We start from the raw sequence: 16,367 nt of genomic DNA, 5'->3' as shown, positions 1-16,367 counted from the left end.
ACAGTACCCCTGGAGCAGTTGGGGTGAAGGGCCTTGCTCAGGAGCCCAACAGAGTAGGATTCCTCTGCTGGCTGTGGGATTTGAACCGGCAACCTTCCAGTCACAGGCACAGATCCTGAGCCACAGAGCCACCCCTCATGGTGTTAGTGTAGCACAGCTTTCAATGTTCATGATGAATCCGTAGGAAAGGCCCCAGACCAGACATCTTTAAAGTAGTTCAAGTAGGTAACGGCAAAGGAATAAGAGGATTAAAAAAAAAGAAAATTACAGATGTCAAGCCTTCTTTGGGTGACACCTGAAGATTTTTAAAGGCTCAACACTCCTAGCAGAAGGATACAGAGAAATGGCCAAGTATTTCCAAGCCTGTTAAAATGCCTGAGCTTTTTGTTTTGGAGGTGTAAGAAAGACTGGTCAGAGACATGATGGCTGTAGATGTTTCGTGAGCGGGTCCGTTAGCACCGTATCGGAGCGACTCGGGCGTTCGTGCGGGAAGTGAACAGGACTACGCTCCTATTTGGATGCAGAGACCACTTTCTTTCAGAACTCCGTCCGCCAGCAAGAGAAACCATAAAAAAAAAAAACGGGAGTTTGAATGCGAGGGCAGCAATGGGTAGAGGCACACAAGTTAAGGTGGATACAGATCTTGGGAGAAACGGGGCTAAACTATTTACACGCCCAGGGTCAGCTAACGCCCACCCGGCTGACGCGCCGTCCACCCCCCGGCGGCGGTTCCCAACCTGCCCTGGGGCGCAGGTATTACCCAGGTGTGCGGCCGCTCAGGCGCCACCGTGTTGATAGCGCGTATATACAAACCCAAGGAAAGGGCGCTTCTCAGAGAAGCGCATAGTCCCTTCCGAAGAACAAGGCCATTGTATAACAAAAATATTTATTCAGGTATAAAGTGCAATATCCACAAAATCAACGACAACATCCCATTTTAGAGCAGTCGAAATTGGAAGCAGGAGTTTCAAGCGCACACACACAGAGATAAAACCCAACAGAACTAAAACTCCTGCGACTGCAGGTCTTTCCCTCCGTCGTCGCGGGAGGACGCCTTGGTTTTCTTGGGAAGGAGCTGCGCCTGGATGTTGGGCAGAACACCCCCCTCGGCGATGGTCACCTCCCCCAGCAGCCTGTTCAGCTCCTCGTCGTTCCTCACGGCCAGCTGGATGTGCCTGGGCACGATCCTCTGCTTCTTGTTGTCCTTGGAGGCGTTGCCGGAGAGCTCCAACACCTCGGCCGTCAGGTACTCCAGCACCGCGGCCAGGTAGACGGGGGCCCCGGAGCCGATCCGGTGAGCGTAGTTCCCCCGTTTCAGCAGGCGGAGCAGCCGGCCCACCGGGAAGGTGAGGCCCGCCCGGGCTGAGCGGGTCTTGACCTCGGTCCTGACTTTGGAGGGCGCCTTCTTCCCACGGCCAGACATGCTGCTGGGCAGATGGGAGGACATGCTTAGCGGGCTCGGTTCCCTTCGGCAGCCGGTGTTGCATAGGTACTGAAACATCCGGCTTGAGCCAGTAAGTGCGTTAACGTGCATGCGATTCGTTTATGAGGAAATCTAAAATATTCCACACGCTGCTTAAACCTCTATATCAAAGGTCAAGAGAAATAAGAATTTATAACTCGCCTACCTTCTACCAAGATCTCACCAGAGCCCACAGAGGAAAAAAGACAAAAAAAAAAATGTGTTATGGGGATGTGGGGGCTCTATGGCTTTTAAGCCATAGACGACGCCCCTCATTAAATTAATTGGCTAATATGTCACCTGTCTTGCTTGTTGCAATTATTAGTTACACTTTGTTAATTTAAAGGTTTGCGTGTACGGTCAAAGCCGAAGTTCATTCAACGCAGCTTGTGTGGGCTTCTCATTAGCGGAAACAACCAGCAACATTTTATTCTGTCTCAGGTGTGGTAAGATGAAGATAACTGACATGAATTTTTTTTAAAAAGTCTGCTAAATATAGGTAAGATCTCTGGTTAAACGAAGGTGTATTTGTTAAATTAAAACTTTAATTCTACTAATTGACCCCCGAGGCGTTGTCCGAGGATATAAATTAGTACAACATGTAAATTAATATAAATATACTGTATAAACACAATTTATCCGGTATTAACATGTTTTCAATATTTAATTAATTTTGAATTTGAGTGTTTGATTTTTCGAGCCAGGTTGTTATAGATTACAATGGCTCCAATTTCAGTGAGATTGAAGCCGAAAAACAACTTTGTCCAATATTTGTACTCCAAACGTTTAATTTGTTGGCGTATAAAAAAACAAATACTTGTCACCGTTCTGGTCAACAGAAGAGATCAAGCAATATAAACAAAAGAGCGAACCTAAAACCGAAGAAATAAACTAGATTTTTTTGATGAGTGAGTTAGAAACTGAAATTGTATGTCTCTCGAGTGAATAACGTTGGGTTTGTTTTTTAAAGTGAAACATGAAGAGAGCGGATAAAAACTCCCATCAGTTACAGTTGTAAAATTGTCAAATTCGCTTATTGTATGGACAATCACTTTCCTAGTGTACCATCTGCACCGTTTTATGTATGTCTCAGGACAGGCGTATTCTAGAGGCACATATCGGGGATTAGCATGCATGAGGGAAATGTTTTTGTATTCGTTTGGACCGAGTTTAGAACAGTTGCCAGATACTTTCTCGTACTAATTATTCTGATATTTTTTGTTTTTTTAAAAAAGGGCGTTTTTATACTTTCGGTAGGATGACGAAAAGGAAAGCCACAAATTAAAAACGAAAAATTAAAAAAAACAAAATCATGTTCTGTGGCTTTTGTCGCCAGATGTCAGAAATAAGTCCGCATTGATAATGATAACAATTTTATTATTTCTCCAGCTCTCGCGACTCCCGACGGCACGGGCCGCTGTCCCGGTCATGTGACCGCAGCCCAGGCGGTCATGTGACCGCGACCGATAAACAGCCAGCCCACCGGGCAAAGCCGAGGCCAGATTCACGTCAACTTTCTCCAGCGCCAGCGGAGTGAGAAGGGGGGACAACATGACACCGCTGGGGAAATGGGTAATCGTGTTCCTGCTCTTCCTGTGCGCTGCTCGCAGCATCCCCCCCCACGACGATGTCGCCGCCGTGGCCCGGTTTATCGCCCATAACTGCGACTGGGCGTCGATGGCCACCATCTCATCTCACGACCCGGTGAAGGGGCAGCCGTTCTCCAACGTGTTCTCGGTCAGCGACGGGCCGCCCGGCAGCGGCACAGGCGTCCCTTACATGTACCTGACGCGCATGGAGATCTCCGTGCAGGATCTGCAGGTAACGCTCGTCTAACGCGTTCACTGTCCTGTGGTTTAAATGAGGTGTAGCCGGAGTGACTTCACTGTGCAGGCTGAAATGATAATCACATGTTCATGATCTGAATCTCCTTCGCTTCTTTCTTATTTGTCTGACTACATTTTTGTTAGTAGGTCTAGTACCTTTTGTATAAATATTTGCCGTCTAGATAGGACGCATAAGATGTAAACTCTGCACTTTATTACCTTTACGATTCGGTATGAATTGGAAAATCATATTTGGGATAGTTTTGCATGTACTGAACAGGGAGAGTATAGCTCATTTACCCTAGTAAAGGAGGTGTAAAACTGAACCGAATCTCCTGGCAATGTGAGATAAAAGGAACTGCGCAAATATCTTAAATGACTCAGCTGTTTTTTTAACTGACTTCTGTTTGCTCTCCTTACCAGTGAGCAAGCAGTTTTCCACCAAAGCATGTGATGAACGATGAGTTGTTGTTTTTTTTTAATGACTTGATTAGATGTTTCAGACTTGACTTTTTTCACTTCTCTCTTACGGAAGTAAAAGCGCTGACTGTCTTTAATGACAACATGAGCGAAAATATCCCACCCAGGCCTAAATGTCTTTATTACTTGTGTGACTGATGCAGTAAAGTAATAGGGCTTTATTGCAGAATGTCCATATTATGATACCTTTGTAAGAGTAAACCTAGTAAATATGTAGTTGAAGTAGGTCGCTGTGTCAGCATGCATAGGCTGCACAGGAACAAGTAAAGGTTTATTCCCTGCTGAAAAGAGAAGAAAAGAAACACATCGTTTCCGTTGTGGAGCCTGATGCGTTTCTTTTCTTCTAGTATATATGTGTTGTATAGAGTTCCTTTCCTGTACCATCTTAAGAATACGGTCTACATCATTCAGACCTACTGCTTACTATACAACCAGACAGGCACATATCACATCATGGTTTCAAAGTGTCAGCCTATTGAGCTGGCATAAGGCAAGTGGCACCGTACCAATTGCACAGAGGGGGCTGGTGCTGTGGTATACTCATATAGTGAGCTGACAGCCCAGGGTCTGTCAGTGCGCAGGCGAGCAGTTAGGTGGTCAAGACAATAGTTAAACTGAGATTGGAAGGTGCTCTGAGGTAAGCACCCTTCCTTGGCTTGTGTGTAACGCACAGTGACCATGCTTGCCAACAGAAAACATTTCCTAATGGTCTACAAATACCTTGGCAACAGGGAAACAGTTCTGAAATCTACGTAACCTTTTGTCCATTGTATTTATGCCCTAGCTTGTGTTCATGTTTTAATGAAGTAGTTTAATTACCTCATTGTGAGCTTACTGTTATCTGTGGCTTGCTTCTAATGCCTGTGCACAGGTGTTCATGTTACTACCCTGTCTTATCTCGAATTCTTGATTGACCGACGACAGCAAGGAAACGTTCATCATTTAGCAAAGCTGTCGGCGTCTTGATTGAAATGGGTTTCTGGCTTTTGTTCTTATACAGTGTGTGACTCCTGCAAACTCGGACTGTGCAGCTTTCCCTGTCAAATGCTTTTAGAAACATAATGAATATGTTAAGTGATAAAGATGTTTCTTGTTATTTTGTTTATGATATACAGTAGAGGCAGTGTTATTCACTGCCCAACGTGGGGCATGGCACTCCCTTGTTCTGGAGTTTTATAGTATAATTGTGCCTGTGGTTGAAATAATCTGATCAGAAAACCCTTCCTTAGTGTGTTTTGGAAAGAAATAAGCCCCTTCTATTACACAACGATACTGTATAGTATAAGTTGTAGAATTGATATGTGTATATAAGTGTAAGAGGGTATAAGTGGAAATTTGGGCTCCCGTTAAAAAACCAAGAGCACATTTGGAATAAACGCCTGTAGACACGGGGTTCAAGAGGGCCGGGATGGGGGGAGCCCCTAACGCTTGTTTCATTGTGCTGCAGGCGAACCCCACGGCCTCCCTCTCCATGTCCCTGGCCCAGACCGAGTACTGCAAGAGCCAGGGCTACGACCCCCAGAGCCCGCTGTGCGCTCACATCATCTTGTCTGGGTCCGTGGTGGAGGTACACTCATGCGCCATCTCTCCTCCTGACCAGCCAGCCTCCCGTTCTGCTGTCTCACCCCGCAGAGCAGAGGCCCAGGGGTGTTATTCATGACTGGGGACAAGTGGGTAGAAGTATCCTCTTTTTATTCAAGGGGAACCGCAACACTATTTTTATATTTCGGGGGTTAGAAAGAACCCACAGTGAAAGTACATTGTACCCTGTAACTTGTAAAACCTCCAATTTACATGGTGCAGTAGACAACATTTCCAGGTTTGCACAGCGCCAGGTTCTGCGATTCAGAACGAGGCAGCAAAACGTCTGGTGACGTGAATCGGCCCTATTACCTTGTAACCAAACAGGCTTGTGAAAACATTTCTTTTAATCCAATAGAAATATTGCTTTCAATTTTGAGACCGTTGTGGTGACAAATTCTGTTTGCTTGTGGGCTCTGCACGCAGATCACGTTGGAACATTTCTGCAGTGAAACGTGTGCTGCACAACCTGTCTCGTGCATCACAGTACATCAGTCATCACGTAGACTAGTGAGCAGGAAGGGCCACCTTGCGTCACAATTCGTGGGAACTTTCACAAAGTTCACAATTTTTCTGCCCAGTTCGAAATGTATTAATTCTGTAACGTCGATGCATTTATTTTGTTACTGAGATTTAATAACTCATCTCAGAATTTGGGACTGCAGTTCCCCTCTAAATGTTAATTGGAGTACAACACTCAGTGACATAGAGTCCCCAAAAAGCCTTCTTATGAACAACATAAACGCAGGTCAACAGTATGTTTTTTTTTGTCAACAACATTCTTATTCGTTTGAGAAAAAAGATGTTTGAATTAATTTTCACCCCGAAGAGCTGTGGTGGGGGTAAGGATACCTAGATGTGGCTCAGCCCTTAGGTAGCTGCACAGAGGTAACTGTGATGGAAAGCTGTTCTCCTGTGGTGTAGGTGAACGACACAGAGGCCCTGGTTGCTAAGCAGGCCCTGTTCAGCCGTCACCCGGAGATGATGGACTGGCCCCCAGACCACGGGTGGTTTTTTGCCAAGATGAACATCACGAAAGTCTGGGTGCTGGATTACTTTGGAGGAATCAAAACTTGCACTCCTGAGGAGTATTTCAGTGCCAAGCCATACAAAACGCCTGGGCTGTAAGTTTTTTTTTTTAAACTGGATTTACAGATCTTGATTGTTTACACTTTTCCTCCATAGTGTGAGGGAATTTTGAGGAGCAATAAAGTGACCACATTTCTCATGGCTTTGTTTGCAAGGAGAGAGAGTATTCAGTTTCGAAAGAGATGATAAATGTTGGAAATTGAAAACGCTGTTGAAGATGTATGTAGAGCAGAATGTGTTAAGACTGGATAAAACTGAAATATTCTTTTTTACTGTACAATCCTGGTAGAAATCTTTCCAATATGTTTTGAATGCCCATTCAATTTCTTTTATTTTAGGAGAACAACATGGCTCTGAAAGGATTACAAAGGATTGAGAACAGAAGAGTCAGTCCTTCTATTTTTAAAGGCTGCACTGTGTAATTGTGTACTAATATATGAGAAGTGTTTTGAGTAATACAGTTGATGATTTTATTATGTGTTAAAGGATTGCAGATTAAAATTAATTAATGATACTTTTTTGCTATTGATGCTTGTGAGTGAATTGCAGTAAATTATAATAATATTAGCTAACAATACATTACTCAACAACATGCTTAGGTGAGAAATAACTTTTCTACTCTTTCAACTCTTTAATCATCAAAGCAGTGTTTTCTGTATTGCTACATTAATAATGCAGTTTATGCAGAAATTACTGAACTGTAATATTAAATATTAAGTTTTAAAATCCGCAAAATCACAAAGTTCTAATGATCTGTCTCCTTAAAACGCAGTCTTGTACTGGATTAGTACAGTATCTTTCCTTTTCGTTCATGTTGTATTTTACCACTAGAGGGAGCCCTTTACGTGTTTACGATTTAGAAATGGCTCTGAATATTTACCGTAGTGTATTTACACGAAATAAAATTGAGTGTCTCTAGAGTAACGGCTTTCACTAGATCGAATTCATAATATATACTGAGATGCCTTGAAAATGCAACAAATGCCTGTTTCTCCCATACCGATTTTTTGCATTTAAGATTAATTTTGCCTCTCGGTATAATTAGTCCTGATTTGGTTATCTTTTATACAAACTGCGGAGAAGTCATTTTTGATACATATCTATAATTTCCGGCTGTGAAAAGGGAAAGTGTTTTTTTTTAATTTTGAATGAAAGAAACTCTCTCTTTGATGTCAAGGTCTCTCTTTTCGGTCATATTTCAAACCATACAGTCAAGCTTCCCACGTTCTGAATAAAGAGACCTTTTCTGAAATTCTCACCCACACTCCCAGCCCACATTATAAAACAGACGTCTTTCAGCTTCTATAGGTCCTTACTTTAACTAATCTGATGTCACGTAGCAGATGTTGTCTAAAACGTGCAATTGCTGACAAAGTACTGAATATAGAGCAATAATTTTAGATCTCATGCAGGGCAGTTTTAGGTCAAGTAGGTTGCTGTAAGGCTTTGTTACATCAGGTGTTCATATTGTCACAAGAGTCCCTGTCTCTCTCCTCGCCGAACGCGCTACAGTATCATACCCCAGACTTGAGGTCACATTTATCAAATCCACACAAAAACTGCTTGGAATGTTGATTCATTCCCATGTTTTTTCAGGAGATCAAATAACTAGATAACTGGCTTCAGGTGCTAAGTAAGTTATCTATAAATGTTGTTTTCTATGAAAAGTTTTCCATTTTCAAGCTTTATATTCAAGTTTGTGGTCTGTGACTTCGATGTGTAGTGCATTTGTATGTAAGATGATTTTTCTAAAGCAAAGATATATTTCACAATGATTACTCCACATATTTTTGTAAAAATACTGAAAATAAAAATTTGTCATTTGTATATTTTAAACATTTACTGTCATTGTGTGCTTTTTCTTCTTTATAATGTTTTTTGCTTTTAACCACCAGGTGATACTCTGAGGTGGGGGATATTGCTTAGTGCCTTATAAGAACTGGAGCACAGGCGTGATTACGATCAATTTCAACACTTAGGGACTTAACATCAAGAAAGCCCCTCATATCACACCAGCTCGTAATCCTGATGCTGTTCAAACTTTCACCTAGCAAACACTGAAAATGCATGTTGCATATGTTCATCTTCTTCTCCGGATATACGAAAAAATCGGCAGACATCAAGACGGTCCTTGAAGACAGATTCTGCTTTTATGTTTGTGGCCACATTAGAAAGGTGATACAGTAAAGCGTAATCTTGCAGTTTTGTAGTTTTACCTAACAGCAGCAGAACAGTTCCTAGATACACCGATATGAGTGAAAGACGGGGTCCATCAGTGTCAGTTTGCCTGTCGGTGTTTAAGTGTTGGTAGGTATTTACAGGACTGCAGAGAGCAGCTGGCACAGCTAACTAATGGAATCTGGTCTTTATGCATGTATGAGCAAACACTAAAGAAGTATGAATTAAGGAATATCTAAAAAGCTTGTATCATGCTTTGGCAGTAGTGTAGTTGTCATGTCTCCCAAAGTGTGAAAGGCTTACTCTCCCAGTTCTGAAAAGCTTTATTAACAACACGCAAATGTTTGATGTACAATTAACCTTGCAAGCGTGCACGTTTTCCTTTCTTCAGAAAAGTTTTTTTTTAAGTGGAAACAGAAGTCTGGTTACTGCTTCATCTCGGACTTGAGTATTCTTGAGAGCTGGACCTTTTTTAAACAACCTTTAACTGAAACACTGTAAACCGAATGAAGGAGGGTTGGCGAGAAATGAATATTCATGGGGTTTAGAATCCTTTGAAGAAAAGGAAGCCTGGACCCTTTGAGTTCATTGTCGGCAGTCGATCTTTGATCACCACAAGTCCCAGCCCACTGTCAAATTAGTCAGCCACCTCCTGTCTTTGATGCCACACTTGCTGAAGTGTAGCATTCACTGGAGGCAGCGTGGCCTAACGGTTCACAGTCAACAGATCCTGTCTTGATAAAGGTATGCAGTGGAAGGGGCTGGTCTTTGTTTTCTGATATCATACGAGAGAATGTATCGTGTATAATTCTGTGAATGACGCAAATCTCTTGTTGGAAAGCTTTTCTCGGTAGGGAAAAAAAGGTATTTGAATTCAAAGGCTAAAAACATAATTGACAGCATATTAGAGATCAAGATACTGCAGTGTAGGCCAATTTGGACTCCGATTGCTTTAAATTCATGTCCTGGGGGACAAGAAACTGGATAATTGTTTTTATTCTAGTAGAGTCATGAAAACGTACCGTTTTTGTGACAGTTTCTAGCCAGCCAGTCTTACTGACCTGTGGTGCTCTTTAAACTCCAGAGTAGATGCTGTGGTTGAAGGTAAAAGCTTCACTCCATCACTTCCTGTGCCTAGCCTGTTATCTCAGAGCATCTGAACACACAAGTTCAGCAGATAGCAGACTGTACCAAATTAATTTCACTGGTGCTGTACTCAACTATTAACTGAGCTTGTGTGTTCAATGATTTCAGCCTCACGCTGGCAGGAATAAAGAGTGTTTGGATGTGGCGTTGCTCCTGACAATTTAGTGTCCCTAAATTGCTCTGTGTAGAGCCCCTGTGTGGCCCCCAGCACTGCGAGCTGTTTGCAAGGGAGCTCCAGGGTGAAAATGCCATCTCTGGTGGTTTAACTCTGAGGTGAACCAGGAGGATCTGTGCTTCTGTGTGCCTTTTTAATCTGCTGGTTTCGGATGAGTGGGGCAGCTGCCTTTCGGTTTCAAATTCTGCTTTCAGGGCAGAGAAAATGAGTTGATTTCCTCCCCACGCCAGCTCCTAATGCCTTTATGTGTCATGCGACAAAACAGGTGTCGATTAGTTTTACTACACAGTATTCCTTCCTGATAAAGTGCAGTCAGTCTTTCGACCTGTCAAAAGTTTTAGCCCACAGCCTCTGTTTAAAGCAGTGCCCGAGCCTGCTGAGTTTAAGTGATTTATGTTTGACACTGGTAGTAGTAATCCGCTGTCCTGGAACCTGTCCTGGCAAGCAGAAAGCGCAAGGCAGGCTTCATCTCAGACGGGACACCCCTCCTTCGCGGGGCAGACGCACACTCACACCAGGGCCGATTTTCCCAGAAGCCACTTGCACCGCCGGTATGTCTAGGGAGAGTGGGTGGAAACTGGAGAGCTTGGAGGAAACCCACACAAACATGGGGAGAACATACAGACTCCACACAGACAGCCCTCCAGGAAGTGATCCCAGGGCCCCAGCTCAGCAGGTCAGCAGTGCTCACCACTGTGCCACTCATGTTTGCATTCAGGCTAAATAAGAGAGATGGTTGTTTAGAGGACTGGATGTTCTGTATGAAATTTAAATTGCATTTATAACGTACTGTTTCTCTTACAGGTAATCACCTTGGATTAGGGTGCAAGGGTAATTTGAAATGGTAAAACAATGCTAGAAGATATTCCAATGACATACGTTTTACCTGCAACTCCTACTTTTAATTTGGAATTACAGTACATCACAGATGGCATCTTGAGTCCCTTGAAGTCCATGCATATGTACCTATACATGAAGCAGAGAATGCCCAGGGTAATACAGTATATACAGCCATAATATAAAAGATCTGTTCCTTCCCTTCTCTCTCAAACATATGTATGCATCACATATGTTTGTAAATAAGTTAGGTTTCACAGGAGACAGCTTTGACATGATAAAGTTGTTATAGATGTATCTTATTACTCATAATTTACAGTGTACAGTACTGTTCACAGGTTTTAAAGTATCTGCTAATGTTGCAGGAAACTAAGCAGGAAAACTAATTTATCTTAGTACTATTGATAAAATATGGTTAACGATGTACTATCTACATCATGTCTTTTAATGATACTTTTTAGAGTGACATTTTTGCCCATAGATAAAAAATGGCTAGCCTTACTTATGTACAATGAAATATTTGAATAAATACTATTTTAAAATAGTATTTAATGAAAATATTAACACGTTACTAGTGTACTTTGTCTAAATACTTGAACATCAACCCAGAGCTTAAACAATGATAATTAAATACTATTAACCATTAGAGAAGAAACTACAGTGTCAGAAAATAGATCCACTACAATCATTAGGTTCCCTGCTATTATCAAGAGTAGTGGTGTTTTCTAGTTTTGGTCTGCTCAGTCTCTGTTGCATAATTGGTCCAATTATTTAGTCACCTGTGTTCATGCATTAATTTCTACCAGGTTCCCAAGTGTCTCATACAGTGTGTGTTCCCTCATGGAGGTCAACATTTGAATAATCAGTTGTAAAGAACCTTAAGAAAAATGATCTAAACATCTTTAGAATATAATTTAGTCAATTGCTGACCCGACTACCGAGGTTTGGAATGAAAAGCAGCAGACACAAGACCCCCAGGGACCAGTTCTAGCCTGAAAGAAGCTGGACAGCAGCACAGGACTGTAGCTAATAAAGCCATGAGCAGCTGCAGAGTTACCGATGCTTCTGTACTGCTAATAACCAAAGCAGAGACCGCAAGGAACAGGAACACCAGAGAGCTCCACAGAGCGAGCACCTCGTCACCTATCGTTCACCGATAATTGGTGCACCACTAGCAAAACAGTACGAATCTGAAAAAAGGGGTACTTTAAACATGAAAGAGTGCACATACACTCCTAGAGCATATCGCCTACAGGAGACCTTGAAAGCATGCAGACACACACACGATGAGTGTACCGGTGTGCGTAGCACACCCTCTACTACCAAACCAGGCCCTTATAACTGAGGAGCTCGTGCACTCCAAACCTGTGTCACTATACCTCCATGAGCACACAGCTCCCTGAAGACAGACAAGAGACAAGATGGATGACATGGTGCCTCAGACGGAACAGCAGTGACCAGAAATAAAATGTTACTCGTCCTCAAGCAAAGAGCAACTCTACGCACAGTAATTCAGAGGTCATAACACACCAAACCTCTGCTTTACGAGAGAGAAAACAAAGCTCCAGGCCTTGAAAATATCTTGCCTGATAGACGGGTATATTCCGGGATGAGCCAGGCTCTCTCTCTTGAAGACAAAACATGCAATTGTTTGCCTAATTGCTAAATATCAGTTTTATTGCAAATGAGTTTTAATCTGTGTTAGGCCTACTTTATTACATACTGTACCCTGATTTAGTACCCCGTATGAGTTGGAATTTGTTCTAAGGTCTGCAGTGCATGCCCTCCAAATCACATTTATTATTCATTTTGATAGCAATGAACTTTTGTTCAAATGAATTGAGAGCTCATTCTTTGCTGATTATTTCCAATTTGCTGAAAAAAACTGCTTCAAACTGTTTATAGACCCATTAACTAAAAACGTTTAGTTGTGAAGGTTCTCCTGTTCTCTTTCTGTATGTACTGTTTTAAAATTGTCATCCCTATACAAAGTCCAAAAGGTAATAGATTAATAGATCAAGGTATAAAATAGAATTCAAGACAAAAGAAGACTAAGCTATTTTGTTAATTGAGGGCAAGTGGGTCCTTGTATTTCTACAACAACTGACATGGAAAGTAAACGTTACTTTAAAAAGAAAATTCTTCTTGCTGGAAATCGATGTTGCATGTTGTGTAAAAGCTTTAGTTCGCTGACTGTGTGCATCTCGCACGTCTGATAAGAAAATCGTGATCTGTCAAATTTAATTTTGAAGAATCAATTGCCTGTTTGCGGAAAATATGACATTTTCTGTCTGTGTAGTGTATTTAAATTATTATTTAATATAGACGGTTGTAAAGCTATGAAAATCCATAGACCTGTTTGTTTGTTCGTTAAGATAAACCATGTTACTGTATTCGACAATGTTAAGTCCTGGTACGATATCGTTCACGGCGAGCATAAAACTTCTGAATGTGAGCTTTTTTTAGGGTTGATGCTAATGATAAATTGCAATATGTCTAAAATAAAACAAGGCTTTTTTTTTAAAGTCATCATAAGAGTCCGTCATATTTTTGTAAAAAAGTAGCCCGTTTCAACTTGTGTTGAAACAATACACTATTACAAAGATGCCCTGCTTCTGTCAGTGTCTGTCTTTCTGCCTAAGCGCTCTGGTTATCTAAAGTATGTGCAGCTTTCTCTTAATTATTTGCTCTGAAAAAAGCCTGCATTTTGTGCCTTTATTTTCTACAGTTAGATTCCAAATATGTACTAATTTGTGCGTTACTGCTATGCGTGATTAGCATTTGGATTTTAAAGGGCGAAAATATATAAATTATTTCAAACAATTATATTAAATTTTAATCAGGATAGTCTTGGCTAAAAAATAAGTTTAGAGTAGATATGGGTAAAATTTTTAATTGAAAGATCTGGTCTACACGACACACTTAAAATTTGCCTGCAGATGTTTCTATTAACCTGATCGATGATTCATTTTTAATTAGAACTTTATTAACCTTGGATGTCATGCAATAAACATTATTTGAATTAATATTCTTTCAAGCTTCAGTAATTTTGTATTTAATTGACTTAATTCCTCATTTATTCTTGAAATACTGTATGACTGCATTTAATACTGTACATAGACATTGTTTGCGTTTCTATGATATGAATGGTACTCAAGTGTAAAACTCTTTTTATTACAAAAGTATGCTTAGTTACATTTACCAAATTTATATTTGTATTTTCTTTAACACACATACTTTGCGGGTATTTTTAGCTATTTGTAGTTACTGAGGTACTTTATGAAGAATAAATTTAGTATAACAACTCTAGGAGGATTTGTTGACCTCCAAGTAAAAAAAAAAACAGTGTTGTCAGTGTTACAGTTCAGTGCAGTGTTATGGTACAAAAACAGCATGTTTAGTCTTAAACAAAAAGACTTTCATACTTTTTGAATTTCTTTTGTTTAGAGTTACAAACCTGCAAACATTTTTACTGAGTTTTTAAAATAATCTACAGGAAAAGATAAAGTAAGCCACATCCTCAAACAATTATACATACTGTACCTTTTAAAAAAAAGAAATCTGGTAATCTGATAATATAAATTATTGCTTTCCAGACTTTAAAATTAATATTTGTTATCTTCTAGTATGAAACAGGATATGCATATATATACTGTATATGTGTGTGTTCATATGCATATAAATATGCATACATAAATGCATGTTTATTTTTTCTTTTTATTTTAAACAGCAGCTTTTACAAATGCATACTTTATTGTACATCTTCAATACTTGCCTTGTATTTTGTATTTTTATTTTACCCTCCTTGTATCATACTGGAACACAGGATTCCCATTCACAACATCCCATCAATTTTTAATTGTATGGCCAGTAAATATTCTGTGCTTGCTTTTTAAAATTTTGTTTGCAGAAGTTTGGATTTTCCAGGTGTTTAATGAATTCAGTCGTGCGAGGGCACAGCTCCCTATGTACAGCTTGCTTTTGCTAATAAAATGGCTTGAATATCAAGCACTCAGCGTATGGGCACGTTCTACATAAAAGCACTCTGTAAAGATGAGTCTTAATTGTTTGCCAGGCTTAGCAATGAGAAAGTGAGGAGTAGATCAGGACTTGGGCTTTTCCATTTGATATTATTGAACCTCTTTTCCAGTTGCCTGTGGAATCTGTAAGAAGATTTGTGAAAGTAATACGTTTTTTTAGGTAGCTTCAATTTTATCTTCTTTTTTAGAGTTAAGTTTTAATATGGACCTGTGTGACAGTCACCCACTACGTTTCACATAGATGTTTTATTTTGTGACTGAAAACCACAGTTAAAAGAAAAGATGTCTCAAATGCTCTAAAACTAAAACAAAAAACCACTACTTGTTCTGGGTGGTCTTCTGTTGCTTCTTTCAAAATGGTTTGATGCTTCCGCCAAATTAACTTTCTCAGGACTTGAGCAATTCAAGTCTCACATATATTTGCAAGAAAACAAATGCCTGCGTGGGTCAAACTGGTTTGCTTAGGGTCTGAAAAAAATCCATGTGGTGTGCTGCTTTCTGCATTCTATGAGATGGTCATAAAAAGGGTCTCAAAGTAACCTCTACTGACTACTGACCTTTAAGTGCACCAACTGACGTTGCAAAAAACGATGCTGAATATCAAAATGAGTAGAAGTACTGTATTGGCAACACTTAGTAGGAAAGAGGTTAATATCATGTGTATTTTTCGTCTTGAAGCTTTAATCAAGATTAAAGTAGATAGCAAAACACTCCAAAGGGAGAATAGAAGTTTCTATATAATTCATTTTTGTCTTCTGTTTTTTCTTTAAACAGATACATAATGGTAGTCATTCAATAAGCATTGCATCCCATGTCAAATGATGTGTGGAAAAGTGTTTCATTGATGGTTTTTGTCAGATAACTGTGTTTAATATCTTGTCAAGGGTTTCTGTAACAGGGCTTGGTGAGATGCCCTTTGAGCCCAATAGACTGTATGTTCATGCCTTCGGTTCAGTAGATTTAACCCATTCTCGAGCGTCACCATCAATACCAAAGCTGGCCTTTTAAATGAAGAACAATAGTAAAAGATTATTGACCTGTAGGCACTCAGGGCACCAGGGAAGGTGTTGCGTTTCTAGCCCATGGAGCTACACTCCCTCGGAGATTGCCAGAGAGCACCCAAGCCCTTCAAGCCGGCGGCCATGTTGCTGAGAACAGCTCTGAGCCCCTACATGACTTGACGCTGCAGGTGGAGAGCTCAGTGCTCAAGAGCTACCCACTTCCTGCTCACACCGACAGAGGAGCACAGAGGCTGAAGGTGTCACTCGCTTGATGCGGCTGCTGCAACAGGAGACATTTCTGACATCCCATCCCTTTTCGAATCGAGGAGGACAATGAATTTGCACTGCACCGGTACCCTGGTATCTCTGGCCTCGGCTTTTCCAGTTGTAGGTAAGGAGAGACCTTTACTCTTTCAGGAGGCTGGACGAAGCCCATAATGTGTAACTCTTTCGGACTGAGACATTTACATGCAAGAAAATAGTTAATTCCACTGTGGGCTCAGTTGTATTCCCATCACAGCGTGGTTATTTACATTTCCTTTGTTATTTTTG

The 16,367-nt window shown here is 40.9% G+C and overlaps 3 protein-coding genes across 4 annotated transcripts in view; 2 read left to right on the top strand and 1 right to left on the bottom strand.

Annotated features, from left to right (window-relative positions):
- Positions 1–867: 867 nt before the first annotated feature.
- On the bottom strand, positions 868–1,731 carry h2af1al (H2A histone family member 1a like). Of its 2 annotated transcripts, none has more exons than XM_006639191.3 (2): positions 1,629–1,731; positions 868–1,424 (listed from the first exon to the last, which is right to left on the bottom strand). In XM_006639191.3, exon 2 carries the CDS (start codon positions 1,421–1,423, stop codon positions 1,004–1,006), a length of 420 nt encoding a protein of 139 aa, XP_006639254.2. In that variant the 5' UTR covers position 1,424; positions 1,629–1,731; the 3' UTR covers positions 868–1,003. The 2 variants fall into 2 exon arrangements, with proteins under 2 accessions (XP_006639254.2, XP_015219824.2); XM_015364338.2 differs by having other exon boundaries at positions 868–1,427; positions 1,629–1,697.
- Positions 1,732–2,897: 1,166 nt separating this feature from the next.
- On the top strand, positions 2,898–8,274 carry creg1 (cellular repressor of E1A-stimulated genes 1). Its single transcript, XM_006639294.3, has 4 exons — positions 2,898–3,283; positions 5,216–5,335; positions 6,274–6,473; positions 6,777–8,274. The coding sequence occupies exons 1-4, from the start codon at positions 3,014–3,016 to the stop codon at positions 6,793–6,795; spliced, it is 609 nt and encodes a 202-aa protein (XP_006639357.3). The 5' UTR covers positions 2,898–3,013; the 3' UTR covers positions 6,796–8,274.
- Positions 8,275–16,053: 7,779 nt separating this feature from the next.
- The window catches only part of cd247 (CD247 molecule), a 34,481-nt gene continuing 34,167 nt past the window's right edge, over positions 16,054–16,367 (top strand). The window contains exon 1 of the mRNA XM_015364042.2: positions 16,054–16,206. Within this exon, the coding sequence (XP_015219528.1) occupies positions 16,149–16,206 (58 nt within the window). The 5' untranslated portion in view covers positions 16,054–16,148. The remainder of the gene's footprint in view (positions 16,207–16,367) is intronic.

The sequence above is a fragment of the Lepisosteus oculatus genome, chromosome 15, assembly GCF_040954835.1.
Source record: "Lepisosteus oculatus isolate fLepOcu1 chromosome 15, fLepOcu1.hap2, whole genome shotgun sequence".
Taxonomy (NCBI): domain Eukaryota; kingdom Metazoa; phylum Chordata; class Actinopteri; order Semionotiformes; family Lepisosteidae; genus Lepisosteus; species Lepisosteus oculatus.
Note: the sequence above shows the minus strand (reverse complement) of the source record. Positions and strands in the feature narration are given on the sequence as shown.